The sequence below is a fragment of the Maniola hyperantus genome, chromosome 4, assembly GCF_902806685.2.
Source record: "Maniola hyperantus chromosome 4, iAphHyp1.2, whole genome shotgun sequence".
NCBI classification, from domain to species: Eukaryota; Metazoa; Arthropoda; class Insecta; order Lepidoptera; family Nymphalidae; genus Maniola; species Maniola hyperantus.
The window spans coordinates 14,695,394-14,710,491 of NC_048539.1; the positions used below are offsets into that span (position 1 = coordinate 14,695,394).

General features: G+C 36.5%; 1 protein-coding gene and 1 long non-coding RNA gene across 5 annotated transcripts in view; one reads left to right on the top strand and one right to left on the bottom strand.

Annotated features, from left to right (window-relative positions):
• Positions 1–1,792: 1,792 nt before the first annotated feature.
• LOC117997286 (GTPase-activating Rap/Ran-GAP domain-like protein 3) overlaps positions 1,793–15,098 on the bottom strand; it is a 188,934-nt gene continuing 175,628 nt past the window's right edge. For 3 of the 4 annotated variants that reach the window (XM_069509918.1, XM_069509920.1, XM_034985531.2), the window contains 13 exons: positions 14,657–14,779; positions 12,898–13,057; positions 11,689–11,829; positions 11,076–11,342; positions 10,436–10,545; positions 10,247–10,360; positions 9,512–9,623; positions 8,908–8,997; positions 8,701–8,822; positions 7,811–7,962; positions 7,025–7,164; positions 6,216–6,342; positions 1,793–5,704 (listed from right to left, as the gene is read on the bottom strand). In XM_069509918.1, the coding sequence (XP_069366019.1) occupies positions 5,593–5,704; positions 6,216–6,342; positions 7,025–7,164; positions 7,811–7,962; positions 8,701–8,822; positions 8,908–8,997; positions 9,512–9,623; positions 10,247–10,360; positions 10,436–10,545; positions 11,076–11,342; positions 11,689–11,829; positions 12,898–13,057; positions 14,657–14,779 (1,770 nt within the window). In that variant the 3' untranslated portion in view covers positions 1,793–5,592. The remainder of the gene's footprint in view (positions 5,705–6,215; positions 6,343–7,024; positions 7,165–7,810; positions 7,963–8,700; positions 8,823–8,907; positions 8,998–9,511; positions 9,624–10,246; positions 10,361–10,435; positions 10,546–11,075; positions 11,343–11,688; positions 11,830–12,897; positions 13,058–14,656; positions 14,780–15,098) is intronic. The other variant, XM_069509919.1, reaches the window with a different exon arrangement.
• LOC138402224 (uncharacterized) overlaps positions 9,721–15,098 on the top strand; it is a 79,386-nt gene continuing 74,008 nt past the window's right edge. The window contains exon 1 of the long non-coding RNA XR_011236634.1: positions 9,721–9,786. This is a non-coding gene — a long non-coding RNA (uncharacterized lncRNA). The remainder of the gene's footprint in view (positions 9,787–15,098) is intronic.

A 15,098-nucleotide genomic window follows, 5' to 3' on the forward strand; every position in this document is an offset into this window, starting at 1 on the left:
CTATACTATGTGGATAACAAATATTTCGCCTTATAAAATCCTTTTGTTTTTACGTCGGTTTAGAAACAAAATAAATCATAATTATATTTATACATTTTGTATAAATCCATTTATAATGTTTACTTGTACTTCACCATTTACATTTAATATCTACAATAAATAATTTAATATCATTTTAAAACATTTATTTGGATGTAACCTTATATCTAGACTAATAATATGGGTGTCTAGGCCTCCACTGTTTATTATTTATTCTAAAAATACTAACATACAATTCCATTGGTAACATACATAGATACATATTAACTCGTGCAGAATTTCACAAAAATTAATGGGTTGGTATAATCTAAGTACACTTAACTATCCACCCATGCTTTCCACACAACATCAAATATTAATATATTTTTATATTATTATAATAATATGATTTGTTTATTACTATCTGTTTAAATAAATGATATTATATTATAAAATTTATACAGATAATAACAAATAGTGCATAACATAAAACATCCTGAGACTTGTACGTATATAATGCTGACCCGCCTAGCCTTCGCTCGAGTGAAATTTTCAAAATTACTGAAGCACTTTTACGTATTTCTTCCATGAAATCCCAAATACCGATCATCGTGAATATAAAAAATATGACAGACTATAATACAAACTTTCGTCCACTAATAGGGGTGGAATTACCCAAAGGAATAAAATGCCCACTCGAAACCCTATTGGTTAAAAATTCGTTCACACTTGTTGAGATTTTGTTTAAACAGACACTGCGAGCTGACTTATAAAATAAACTACTTACACATACAACTAATTTACTGTTACTTTGTTTTATTTACAGTACCTATAGTGATGAAAATATGAATCTACACATGATTAGGTACATCTGATACATTTAAGGATGTGCCTATCCATAAATAGGTATCGTTTTCCTGATTTCCTGATGCACTTCCTTTATTTACCGAGTCTCAGGTAGGCAATAACTCAATTTAAATTCTTTATACTTAATTATTAATATTAATATCAGTTTGGTTCCGTAATTGGTAAGTTTATATTTAAATAATAACATTATTCAATACATTCAACGTTTAATACGCTAATACCTCATAAATAAATTTATATGCATAAAATTGTGTGCTTTAGGCTGGATGCACATTTGCTTGAGCGCCTAGTCTCTCTAATAACCATATCACCTAAAAAAGTTAGGCTTCTTTTCTACGTCCGAGCCGCACCCTAGCGTCTCGATGGAAGCCTAGCTGCTTAAAATCAAACACTCATCAGCTGAAAACAAGCGATCGCTTAGGCGATAGTAGCCAATCCAGCCCAAAGGTAGATCGGACTTCAGTGCTGCCGCCCTTTTACTAAAAAGCTGTTAAGTGCAAAAATCTTTTGTCTCATATAGACGTGGAATTTTTCCAAAACAAATGTTTCTAAAAATAATGCTATGTAACACCAGACTAAAAATGAATTAAAAACCTTGGTACTACCTACGTGGCTTTTTTTTTAGAAACAATAATTTGGAAAATTGTAACGGTTTTTGGCTATAACTTTAAATTATTTTTTTAGTTTAACAGCTTTTTAGACGGCAGCGTGGTCTGGGTCGCTAGTCGTGGCATCCGTAATCCGTTGCCGAAGCGATAGACCGACGCAAGAGGCCTGGAAGCGGCGACGTTTTCATACTATTTACTGTTTAGTATTAGTACTGATTCTGATGAACATGGATATTTATGGATTGAATTTTAGAATATTTGCATCTTATAATAAATTAAGTTTGTCTATCCTATTCTTACTTACCAATGTAATAAGAATAGGATAGACAAACTTAATTTAATTGAAACTCAAACCTCGTGACTTTAGGTGCCAGTCCTGTAGTATTTATAAAGTAGTTAAAATTCGCTTTCCGTCTTTTTTCCAATATTAAAAAGAAAAAGACGCAGATACTCTAAATTTAGTTTAGAGAAAGACATCAGAAACGACGTAATCGCATCAGTCACGGTGCGTCCGTAATGTGCGTCATGCGCTTCGGCTGCGATCCACGGAAATCTATCTTAATAATAACAACATAATTATATATAACGGTATTAGCTGTTATCTACAACTACTTCGTATTATTTACACAGAAGAATATCTATCGCTATAATATTTCAATTCTCTTGCATCGCAAATAGTTTAAATATTAAATCTAAGAAATGGTAACCGAATATTAATTGGATGGCACTTTTTATAACTTTATTAAATATCGAATAATGCATTAATGATTTCATCATTAAAATGTAGTAATATCTATTTTACATCACTTTTATGTCTTGCATGTTCCTTCTAAATTTGACTAGATTATTAATATTATATAAAGGAAATTTCAAGTAACACGCGACTATAACGAAAAAAAAGTTCGTACGAATTCGTAACCAACCGTGCTAGATTTAAACGGCCCATTTACAATTTTTTTCGATTTTTTGAGTTTTAACTTAAATAACTTTAATGTTTTTTGAATCTTATTCTAAATTCCACATGAAATCGAAACACGATTTGATACAATTTCCACGATAGAAAAACTTTCCGAAAATTTCTCCTTTCTAAATTTTTCAATTTTAACCGGAAACTAATATTTTTTTTTGTTATGTAGATAATTATGTTAACTATATATAAATCTTTTGCTATATATAAAAATATTATGTCATTGCTTTTTGTTTATTGACACGGTTTAGTTTTAAAACACTATAATTTGAAACTGATGCTGATAAACTTTTTCCCTTTAATATTCTTATTCGCAGGATTTAGTTTTAACAAACAATCAAGTGATCAGATATGACAATCTAAGAAAATCGCGTTTGCGTAATAAGTCATGTCGCGCTTGTGCGTTACCTCATCATAAATATATAAATAAAATATTAGTTCGTAGTAATAACATGAAATAATTATTTTTTCGATATAGTTGAATCTTATTTCGAATGTTTATATTATTATTATTTATCTTTGTATGTAACATTATCAAACTTAACTCTAAGCTAGTTCATAAACTTATTTACATTATTATATACTACTACTAGACTCAGCTAAAATGGCAATCTTATTAGGTACCTGCCTACACATATTTCAATAAAATTCCTCAATGTTTAAAATTATAATGTTTTAATACTAAGTACCTACCTACATAATTTTTCTTTAAATAATAAGATAGATTAAATATTTGATTTGAGCATTTAGGTGGGTAAAATATATACTATATAAAATATATACTAACTTCGCAAAATATTTTTTTGTGATTGCTATTATATTTTGTAAATGCTTTATGTAAAGTAGTAAGCATAATACTTTTAATAAGTAACCTATACCAAAATAATACGTATGTATTTTTTAATGAAAAAATAGGTAATTTTAAACGCTATAACATACTTACTTAATATTTGGTACTAGTATTAAACAAAAATATTTTTTGAATAAAATCACTAAGTAGTTTTGATAAAATAAATTCACATCTTTCAATAATATTTACAAATTTTATTTTTTAATCACATTCAAATCATCAAACATATTAATTTTTGATAAAACTTATATCTACGAATATTATAGGTACTTATTATGATTCGTAATATTTTCAATATCTTAACATTTTTATATTCTATACCTACCTTAACATTAATTTCAGTTTTGTACAAAACTAAGTACATTTTCTAAAAATCTGTACCTGTCTAATTATCCAGTTACTTGGGGCATTATGAATATTTTAACTTTATTTCAGTCGACTGAGTAGATATAATGATTGTTTATTATACCCATTGAACATTATACCTCTAGATTGTAGATATTGGTAAAACTTAATTATAATAGCAACGTATTTTTATTTTTCTATAAATCTAACGGTCACTTTATTAAAATATTTTAAAAAGAATAGTAGGTATTTGTAAACATTTGCAACTTTTCAGATTATTCATAATATATGTACCTACTATGAATAATCAGGAATATAATATGTGCATGTAAATATATTTTCATATGTTAGTGCCAACAAGTATATAAAGACGCTAAGTAAATGTTTAAAATTTTTGGACAATTCATTTATTCACTAAGCAGTAGTCAGTATCAGTCAAATAGAGTTATATATTTAGGTAACTACAATAAAGAATATTCTACTTTATTATTATACTTACATTCAAATAATATTCGGGTAGGTAACCCGATAAATTAAATATATAATATCATGATAATATCAATACAATACAATTAACTGTGTAATATTTTCTTAGTCTTAAATAAATTGAATCGCTGTACTACACTACAACAACAATAGTAACGGAAACATCTAGAATTTCATATCTACTAGACCTACCGATCTACCTACCTACTAATAAGTTATGGGTTTTACGCTACAACCCTACTTTGAACTCTTGTAGTTACCCACTGGCCACTAGAGGCAGGGGCTGCTTCGACTCGCTCAGTACCTAGTATAAAGACCAGTTGCATATGTTAGGGTTACCCTTAATCTTTGACTACCATAAAAGCAGTGGCACAAGTCAGTCAGTCAGTATTCATACCTTCTTGATTGAGGTAAAATTTTGGTCCAACGTTAAAAAAACCCCGACTTTTTGACGTTGCATTGACTTAACTTGATGCATGCTTGCCATCGAGAAATTTTGCTGAGCCAAATTCTGTCGGATTATGATACTCTCCGAAACGTGCGTTTAGTCGAGACGGACAAGCAAATATACCTTGTTTTTTATACCTTCTTGATTGAGGTAAAATTTTGGTCCAACGTTAAAAAACCCCTGACTTTTTGACGTTGCATTGACTTAACTTGATGCATGCTTGCCATCGAGAAATTTTGCTGAGCCAAATTCTGTCGGATTATGATACTCTCCGAAACGTGCGTTTAGTAGAGACGGACAAGCAAATATACCTTGTTTTTTATAAGTTACACCGATGTACCTACCTGCGCAGAAATCTATTTTGAAACAGCGCGAAAATATCTCAGCCAATCATAGCACGCGTCCGTCCGTTATTGGTTGTTGCCTTCGCGCCAAGTTTTGTACGCGCGAATTATGAGCGAGACAGCACGAGTCTGTACCCGTAGTACAAGATTTTACGTCTCACCAAACGAAACCAAATTCGAGAGTCGAAATACTTCCGCGTTACAGTAAAATGGACCTAAACAGCCTTGAATTGAAGTCATCAATGCCACTGATTTTAATTTCGCAATGTTTCCGCTTGGAGCGCTGGCTGTAGAAGTGTAGACAAACTTGAGCTTTAAAATAAGGCATTTAAGATCCAGTTTACTGTAACGCGGAAGTATTTCGACTCTCGAATTTGGTTTGGTTTGGTGAGACGTAAAATCTTGTACTACGGGTACTGTTGTTCTTGACCTTAACGTCAAGCAAGAAGGTCTTTATTTCGTTGGTCTACATTCAGTTTCAGTCGGCGTTAGGTTGCGCTTTTCTGCGCGAACGAATTTTGCCGATATGAATTAAAAGTGAGCAACCACAGTTTGCCTAAAATGGTGGCGCTCAAAAATCGGAAACTTTATAAGTTGTGCACGAGCTTTAAGTCGCATCTTCTAGTTCAAAGTATTTTAGCTAATATACAAGTTTCAACTTATGATGTTGATGATTGGATACTTGGAATATCTATCGAGTCTTCTTCGCCGCCTCCTCTCGACTTGCTGTCCAGTCTTAACTCTGCCAGCCTTTGTCTTATACTGTTCGGTCTGTAATAAGATGAAATTGGTGAGTTGTATTCCTATAAAATATAATTTAAATTTCTCACCTGACTATTTGAAATGGCCTTAGAGTGGTAAGACCTAGTGCTTTGTCTTAGTTCTGATTCGGTAGAATCTATTAAAAAGCACTAAAACCGATCGAAAATATATGTCGGCACCTCGGATTGAAGCGCTTTTCCCGTTCCTCGTCGCACTTTACCACTGTCTCGTCCCGTTAGCTAATCTGGCTGATCGGGGCCGAGGTGCCGACATATTTCCGACGGGTTGAACAACAAAAGCGTGATAGCCGGGTTCGATCCCGGGCACACTTCTCTAGCTTTAACGGTGAAGGAAAACATCGTGAGGAAACCGGCATGCCTGAGAGTTCTCCATAATTTTCTCAAAAATGTGTCCTTATCAAAATTCCCTTCTCATTCTGTGGAGAGACCCGTATTCAGTAGTGGGCCTGGGATGGATTATGATGATGATGATGATGACGATAGGACAAAATATGTTTCACCTGTCGGAGAAGTAGGAGGTGACGACTTGGTCGGCGGAGACGGACTGTCGCTGGTAAGTCGCAGCGCTCAGGTTGCACTGCGGGATCTTGTAGATGCGCACGCAACGCCCGCTGTTCTCTGGAAGCACTACAACATAAATTACCAGTGACATGTTAAGAATTGCATAGTTAACCTCCGTTTGGGAAGTAATCAGGCGTTGATTCTTTTGACGTTTCGCTAAATCTTAGCAAAAACTAAATTTCATTAAAATTAAATTAAAGAAATGTAATAAAGAGGGACAACAATATGACATTATAACTACCTCTATCCCTATTTCTGTTGAAGTTCTTAGTTATTTGCTACGTTAGCGGTTAGACGATTCCTAGATTCCTTCATCGACTCAATGCAATGTAGAGAAAGACCTGGTAAAGTAAAAACTTTGAAAGAGAATATTCCCTACTTCTCTCAAATTTATTAGTTCGACGTATACCATGTATCCAACGTATCATTGGGCTATCATCGCTCAATGAGCGGCAAACAGTTAGACGCGTGGTATCTTTGTCCTCCTTGTAATAATTGTAGAATCTATCCGGAAAGAAGTTAGTAAGAATAGGGCTCTCTCTGTTACTTAATCCAATTGGTTCATGTTACCTTGTGGAGACGTAGGTGGCGAGACGGGCGTCATCCTCTGAAGCGGCGGGCGAATGTTTTCTTGATCCGAAGATATGGAGCTGCTTCGACTCGAACCAGAGTTGTTCTCTGATGTGCGGTTGTTCTGACTTGGATTTCCCCTTCAAAACAAACAGGTAGGTATGTTTCATGTTCTTACCTTGTGGTGACGTAGGTGGCGAGATGGGCGTCATCCTCTGCAGCGGCGGGCGAATGTTCTCTTGATCCGATGATATGGAGCTGCTTCGACTCGAACCAGAGTTATTCTCCGATGTGCGGTTGTTCTGACTTGGATCTCCCCTTCAAAACAAACAGGCAGGAATTGTTTATGAATATTGAGAGACGACAGACGACAGTGAATGATGGAAATATTTGTAAGTACAGTCTTCCTTCATATAAATACGGATATTTTCGTCTCGAGCCTGTTGCGTTGTCAAATTAGGTATAGGTATTATTCTGATCTGTCTATCACGATATGATGCAGCTATGAAGCTTACAACGCGTTGAAAATTATTCTTATTGAGTTAGGTATTAAAATTTGCTTTGACATCGGTCTCCTTTCCTAGGAGGCCTATCCTATTTCCCACAACGGTAAAGAAGATTGGTCCATAGTCATAATAAATACTGGTGCATATTTAAATTTCATAAGAATATTTTTTGTATTCTATGCATTCGATTAGTTACGGCACCTAAGTATATCTATAGGTACTCGAAGTTCTTTAAGGCCCTTATCATCTCAGCTTTTTATTTAAAAACTAGCTTATTACGCCCGCGACTTCGTCCGCATGGACTACACAAATTTCAAACACCTATTTTACTCCCATAAGTGTTGAATTTTCAAAAATCAGCCCGGTCCATCCAAAAGTTTGTGTGCGTCGATAGAGCAGTCAGTCAGACCTTTAATATATTTAGAAACTAAAGATTATACAGAGTCTTCTGAACTCACTTGGCCTCTCCGTTGTCGTCATCATCCATGGAGTAAGGGCCACACTTGCTCATTTGCCGCACCAGCTCGTAGTTGTCGTGTAGCGCAAGGCACGGGTCTATCTCGCGGCTCAGAGGAACGTACTCTGGCGCGCACGCTACGTAGAATATATCCTGGAAAATTTTAGGTACAAGCTCATACTAAATAACACATAATAACCATTGAGAGCCTCAATAGCTCAACGGTTAAGGAGCGGACTGAATTCCGAATGGTTGCCGGTTCAAATCCCACCCGTTGCACTATTGTCGTATCTACTGCTAGCACAAGCTCCACGCTTAATTGGAGAAGAAAGGTGAATGTTAGTCATAATTAACAAGACTAATATTCTTAAAAAAAAAAAAAACGTAACATTTCATAGTTCACTCTATTCGAGAAATCTACTCGTCATCTTTTCAGAGTTCCATACGAAGGGTGCCAATGGGACCCTATAAGCCTCCGCTATCTATCCGTCTGTCTGCTTGTCAGCGGATTGTATGAACCATTAGATAGAGATAGAGCTGAAATTTTCATCGAATGTGTATTTCTATTACTGCTATAACAAACTAATAATAAACATTTCAAAATTGCCGCCATGAAAGTTAATAATAATTAAACAGTTATTTCTTATACGATGGTCTGACACTTTTCGTATGCGAGTCAGACTCTCACTTGACTGGTATTTTTGTTCTTTTTAGAACTAATAAGCGATGTAAAATTTTCCAACTAAGCTGGAATTTGCCCAATCAAGTTATTTAAACAGTACCTACAATTATTTTGGTTTGCAGAAATTGTTTTTGCTAAACCTTCTACATCTGTTAATGAATAAATTGTGCAATTTATTAATTTAGAGCAAATTTGGAAAGTTGGCTTACCCTTCGACCACAAAGTATTTTCAACCCAGGTATGCATGCCGCGTGCACTAACGACCCGTTGGCAACTAATCTTATTTCTAACAAGTCTTCAGCAAACGCCATTATGTACGGAAATGCGCAAACTGTGAATAAATACATAATATTATCACCCAGACATAAAATTGTTAATTATACAGCAGTTTAATATTGAATATATTATTTTCTTACCAACGGCAGTAGGAACAGTCGTCCAGTGAAAATCATATTCACAATCGCTTTCTAGGCCTTTACTTGTTAATCGCTCGAAATGACACGTATCTAAAATGAAACGTTTAATAAAATATGTGCGATTCGGTATGCGATTTGGCGTTGCTGTAAGCAATACCGAGGATATTATTTAAAAAATCAACAAAAAAACCACGCAATATAATATTATGAAGGATTAAGGAGCCAGCAAAATAAAATCTTAAAATAATTTGTGAACATGGTTAGTACTGATGTTATTTGAGTCCATTTGAAGTAAACTTCTTTAAGCGCGACTAGACTGAAAGAAACTCAGACCAATATTTTTTTTAAATGACGCTTTTATCTAACGCTTACCTAAGTAATGACCTCCAACAGCTTTTGAGGCCGCCATTTTTTATGGAGGTGGTCAATTACCATGGATTAAAAGTGTTGTTTTACTTACAACCTACATGATTTAAGATTTTTTTCTATTTCTTTAGTTTTCCATTTCTATTTTATTCTATGTCTTTAGATTTCCATATTTTGGGAGGCGCATTTAGTTACTAAACTCAAGCCATAATTCAGTTGCAAGGTACTCATTACTCACGGTTGTAACATAAAATAATTTGACCATCTCTCTCGTCTCCAATTCTTAACGCGTTAACTAGAGCGCCGCGTCTCGGTCCGCTATCTTCTGATCCTTCTGCTCGTTTTATACTCTAAAATTAAAAAAATAAATATAATAGCGACAGAGCCAGCGCGTGCCAGACCTTCGTCATTTTTTTAAAGCTGAAAATTTCTCTGCGTATTGTCTCTCCCAACACAGGGAGGAACGATCAGCGACTATGAGGCTTAGATCATGGTGGCTTCGGGAGATAACAGGTAATAAAGGTGTAAAAAATCTTACATCAAAGTATAAAGTCCATTTTTTTATATTTTCTTCGGGATAGTATTAGAAATTACGTCATGCATTGCCAGACACTTAGTATCGTGGCAACCCGCTGCCAGACACCCTTAAACTATTAAACTTTAAGGGCGTCTGGTAGGGGATTGCCACAAGGAATTAAATATCATTTGCTTTAATGATGAAGGTAAACATCGTGAGGATACATGCATGTCTGAGTTCTTCATAATGTTCTCAAAGGTGAACCTTTTTCTAACACCTTCCGCCAATCCGCACTATAGGCCAGCGTGGCAGACTATGCCTGAACCCTTCTCATTATGAGAGGAGCAGAGACCCGTGCTCAGTATTGGGCCGACGACGACGGATTGATCATGATGATGAAACTTCAAATGCATCTTTATTAATTTTTTTTTTTATAAAATCTAATAGGTATATTACCTGTACACTATTTAATTCTAAAAGTTCCCAATGATGTTTGTAACCGACTACCATGACTCCGTATTCTCCGTCCATCAGTTTTATTAGTATTGGTGATTCGCTTAATTGGATATCCTGAAAATTAAACGATAATAAATATAATATTGCTTAAGTTTAAGAAATGCAACACAAGTAAATATTTGTATTTACCTTTATATGTACATATTCGAAACCCATTTCATTATCAGAGTTAATTTCTTCAGACAGTAAAAGGACTCTCCTGCCTATCGCTACAGCTAAAAAAGTTTTGCCTCCTTCACCTAAAATGAAATAGTTACACTTATTAATTTACTGATACTATTTTCCACTACCTACAATTTTTTTTAACTTTGAGTTTACCCTGTAACCAAAAAAGAACATGCCTATTATAGACCTGGAGAGTGTCATAGGCTCATAGGCTACTTTTATCCCGGTAAATCAAAAAGTTCACGATTTTTTTAAAAACCTAAATCCATACGCGTACCTATAATTACCTACAAAGTCCCAGCACCATCAAAGTCAAAATTCGATCCTAGGCACGCATCTCTAACCTTTCGGAGTTATGTGCGTTTTAACCAATTAAATATCACTTGCTTTAACGGTGAAAGAAAACATCGCGAGGAAACTTGCATGGTTGAGAAATTTACATAATGTGATCTTTGATCTCTCAAAGGTGTGTGAAGTCTGCCAATCCGCACTTCACCAGCGTGGTAGACTATGGTTAAACCCTTCAAAACCTGAGAGGAGAGCCGTGCTCATTAGTGAGCCAGCGATGGATTGATGATGATGATGAATGAGCTGAGTTTTTTACCTTGTTCAAGTATATCGAATAGGTGTGCAGTCTTAGTTCTAGGTAGCCTCGCGTGCTTGCAATCCTGTAACGGCCTCATAGCCCAGGCTCCAGCACAGAGCTCCGTCAGTGGCAACGCGTACACCCCCGCGCCGCCCGCCCCGCCCGTCGTGGAACCTCCCCCCGCAGACACCCGCGCGCCCACGCGGAACAACCCCGCACGCTCCGTGATGCGAGCTGCGCGGACGCACCCTTCCCAGCGTAGCACCACTTTTGTTGTGCCACTTTCTGTAATGAATGGGTAGAAATATAAAAGTTTGAGATTGCGTATTCTGCGTAGGCCCTACTGGCTGCTACAGCGTCATCGGGTGGGGTGGCGAGCACTGAAGAATAGCCTTGGGGTGAGCTCGAAGAAATTTGGAGAGATCGCAGGACAGCGTTCTCCTAAGGACGCATCCTGTGAGGCTCTGACTACAGCTTATTTTCTTGGCACAGACGTTTATTGGTTGAACATGGAGTTCGTACAATTAGTCATGGTCGGTATAATCCCGTTTTGTTCTTGTGACCCCACAGGATTGCTCCGACCGGTTGTCTTCAGACTATGGTATGGGTATGTTTCATGAAGAAAAATGACCTTCAAGAATGTATGTGTTTGAAGTAGTAGACAGCAATAGTCGTCCTTCTGCCAGTTGCTCTGCGCATACTGGTGTAGCGGGCAGCGGGGCGGCGCGCCACAGGCGACCTTCCCAGGGCGCGCGCCGCGATCCTCCCGACCCTGGAATGATGAAAGACAGGTGAATAAAGGAATTATGTGTCTGCGCTCCTGCCTATTGCTGAAGCGAGCTGCGGGTTAAAGCCACGCTTTTAAGATTCCGTGCCCGAAGAGTGCCGACAGGATCCTACTATTATGAAGCCTCCGCTGTCCGTCCGCCTGTCTGTATCGAACCGTAATAGGTAGAGAGCTTCACAGAGTGCTAGTTCTATTGCTGTATTAGCAACAAAAAAATCCAAGATGGCGAATTTTAAAATGGCCGCCATGCCCCAATGGTACGGAACCCTTCGGGTATACGAGTCCAATTCACACTTTGCCGGTTTTTTATTATTTACATAATCTTCGATAGTAAGTTTAATATGTTTTTATGAGTTGAGATTTGCCTAATTTTTGCTGGCCATAGTACTTAATATGATTTTATTATTTTGATTTCTTCATGTTGGTAGGAAAGAGTGTGTTATTAAGTAGGGCACTCAATGAGTAAGCGCTTCATAATGCTTTTGATTTATTTTGCTCTGCTTGTTTGCTTTGCTTTTGATCCGTTCGCAAGCACAGCTTTTATCTTATGAGCTTTTATTGCTACTTGCTAGCTAATATTTGATTTGCCGAGAATTTTTATTAAGAGTGCACATGGAGCGGATCGCTATGTTTAGTTTAAATAAGCTTGCACAAATAGCTTGCAAAGTAGGTACTGTAGAAAATTTCTACTTAAGACTTAACTAAACTGAATATAGTACAGCTTAAGGTTCAGTTGCATGTCAGGTGATTAAAATCATGTTACGGTTACCGTTAAAATTTGACTACCAGTGCTGCCAATAAACGCAAAATGAGTTGCACAAGTACGGATTTGTTAACTTTGGACCAACCTTTAAACCTTAATCATGGAGCTGGAGAGGAAAACTAACTGGTGCAAACACTGCTTTTTATTGGTAGTCAAAGTACCCTAACCGTAAAGTAAGTTTAATCGCCTGTCGCAACTTAACAACTTTTCTTCAGGTTTTATAGCTTAGCGTGAAGAAATAGCCGTCTTGCAAGTGTCTGTCACGCCCGATTGAGAACGTTAGCACTCACCCATAGATACTAAACTGGTAGGAGCATCTCCACGCAGCACTGCGTCGAGCTTCAGAGCCTGTCCTACATGCAAGAAGCGTTCCGTGCGAGCGGCGCCCGCGCCCGCCGCGCCCGCTCCGCCTGACCAAACGTCTGATAATGCACGACGGGAGAGCATTGGCTGAAAGGTACACGAATAAATGTTAAACAGTTATGAATATAATCGTTTTCAGATATTAGGAGCGATATTTCAAATAACAAGTAATTTAAAAGTTTTCAGAAACCCCCAACTGCGGTTTTCACTGCATCTTTTTCAGTCTGCACATTAAAGCGCATACAATCCGCCGTTTCGATTCTTTTAATAGTAGATTATTCAACATGGGGGGTAATGTTGGAGCCTCAATAGCTCAACCGGTAAAGGAGTGGACTGAAAACCGAAAGGTCGACGGTTCAAACCCCGCCCGTTGCACTATTGTCGTACCGTACAAGCCTGACGCTTAGTGGGAGAGGAAAGGGGAATATTAGTCATTTAACATGGCTAATATTCTTTAAAAAAATGTAATGTCTTACGTCACGGGCGCCGGGATAAATCCCAAGCGTAACGAGAGAACATAGAGTTACTCCCGAGCGTAGCAAGGGTCTTGCATCTAAAATACTGAGTGAAGCGCGGGGTTTAGTTCAATACAGAAATGACGCGTCTATATAGTGTGTACTGTGTAGTACTACATATAGATTGTTAGGTAGATATCTTGAAGTGGTAATGAAATGCGTCTCCAAGCAGACGCATTTTGTTTAGCTAGATCTCCTACATTTTTCAATATATGTTTCAAATTCAAGCAAATACAACTAAGTATATGCAAGCAACGTGAAGCTTTGCTATGCTCTATTGAAACATTTTCGTCGAGCTTGTATCTGCTATGAGAACAACCCATTTACACTTTTAAAAAATTACATGCTTCTAGACGTTGTAATGAAGATGTTAGATAACACTGATTTTAGACACCCTCTACCCTGGTGATTCATTGGAGTTAAACCTATTAGTCAAGTCTAAAAGGTCAAGGAGAGCCTATTCAGCCTTATCGATACGCAAGCCCTTTATGTCAAAAGAAACTTATGAAGAAGCTTAAGCTTCGATAAGTGCTAATCTGAAATCTGAATTTTTACTGGTTGAACTATTTAGATCTTAAGAATTAGTAGGTGTGTAGCGTGATTTCATTTGAATAAAGGACATGATTTTAGTCGTAATTGGGTAAAAGACAGTGATTAAAAATTTATAAGTAGATAAAAAAACAATCTCTTGCGCTTATTTTTTCTTTTTGTAACAAAAAAATAATACGAATTAACTTGTAATATTGCATCTTTCGGCTTATGGTGGCTACCTTGCACATTAGTGTATTAGAAACTAAATGCATATCTATAATATAAAAATGAATCACTCAATGTGTTGCTTATCGCAAATCTCGAGATCAGCTGAACCGATTTCGCTAATTCTTTTTTTATAATATTCCTTGAAGTACGAGGACGGTTCTTACGGAGAGAAAAATTTTAAAAATTTGAATCGACTGTTAGGCGGAACGAAGTTCGCTAGGGCAGCTAGTCTATAATATAAAAATGAATCACTAAATGTGTTGCTCATCGTAAATCTAGAGAACCGCTGAACTCCACCCGAGCGAAGCCGGGGCGTGTCAGCTAGTTGGTGATATATATGCCGGAAGTATCTGTACTACTTATAAATTATTTTGATCGACAGGTATGTCACAATTTAGGAAAATTAACTTACTACTTTGTGATCCGAGCAGTGTTCTGCATATATATCTCTGATTAGGGTGTCTAAAGTCCTCTGTCTTTTCAAAGCGAATGTCGGTGTTTGAAATGCCGCCTTCTCGCCGTTCATTAGCTTGACCTAAAACATAAAGTAGAAGTAAATATAGGTTGAAACAAGACTTCGATAAAAGGAAGCGAAAATAAAAAGATTTGATTAAACAATAACAAGGCTATCATATATTTTTAGAAAACTATATGCTACTATAACTATATGGTAGCAGATAGTTTAAAAATATATTATGCCTATAATAATATAATAATCAGTACCTACCCATATTATAAATGTGAAAGTGTGTTTCTTTGTTGGTTTATTGGTTTGTCCTTCAATCACGTCGCAACGGGGCAACGGATCGACGTGATTTTTTGCATGTGTATAGATAAAGATCTGGAGAGTGACA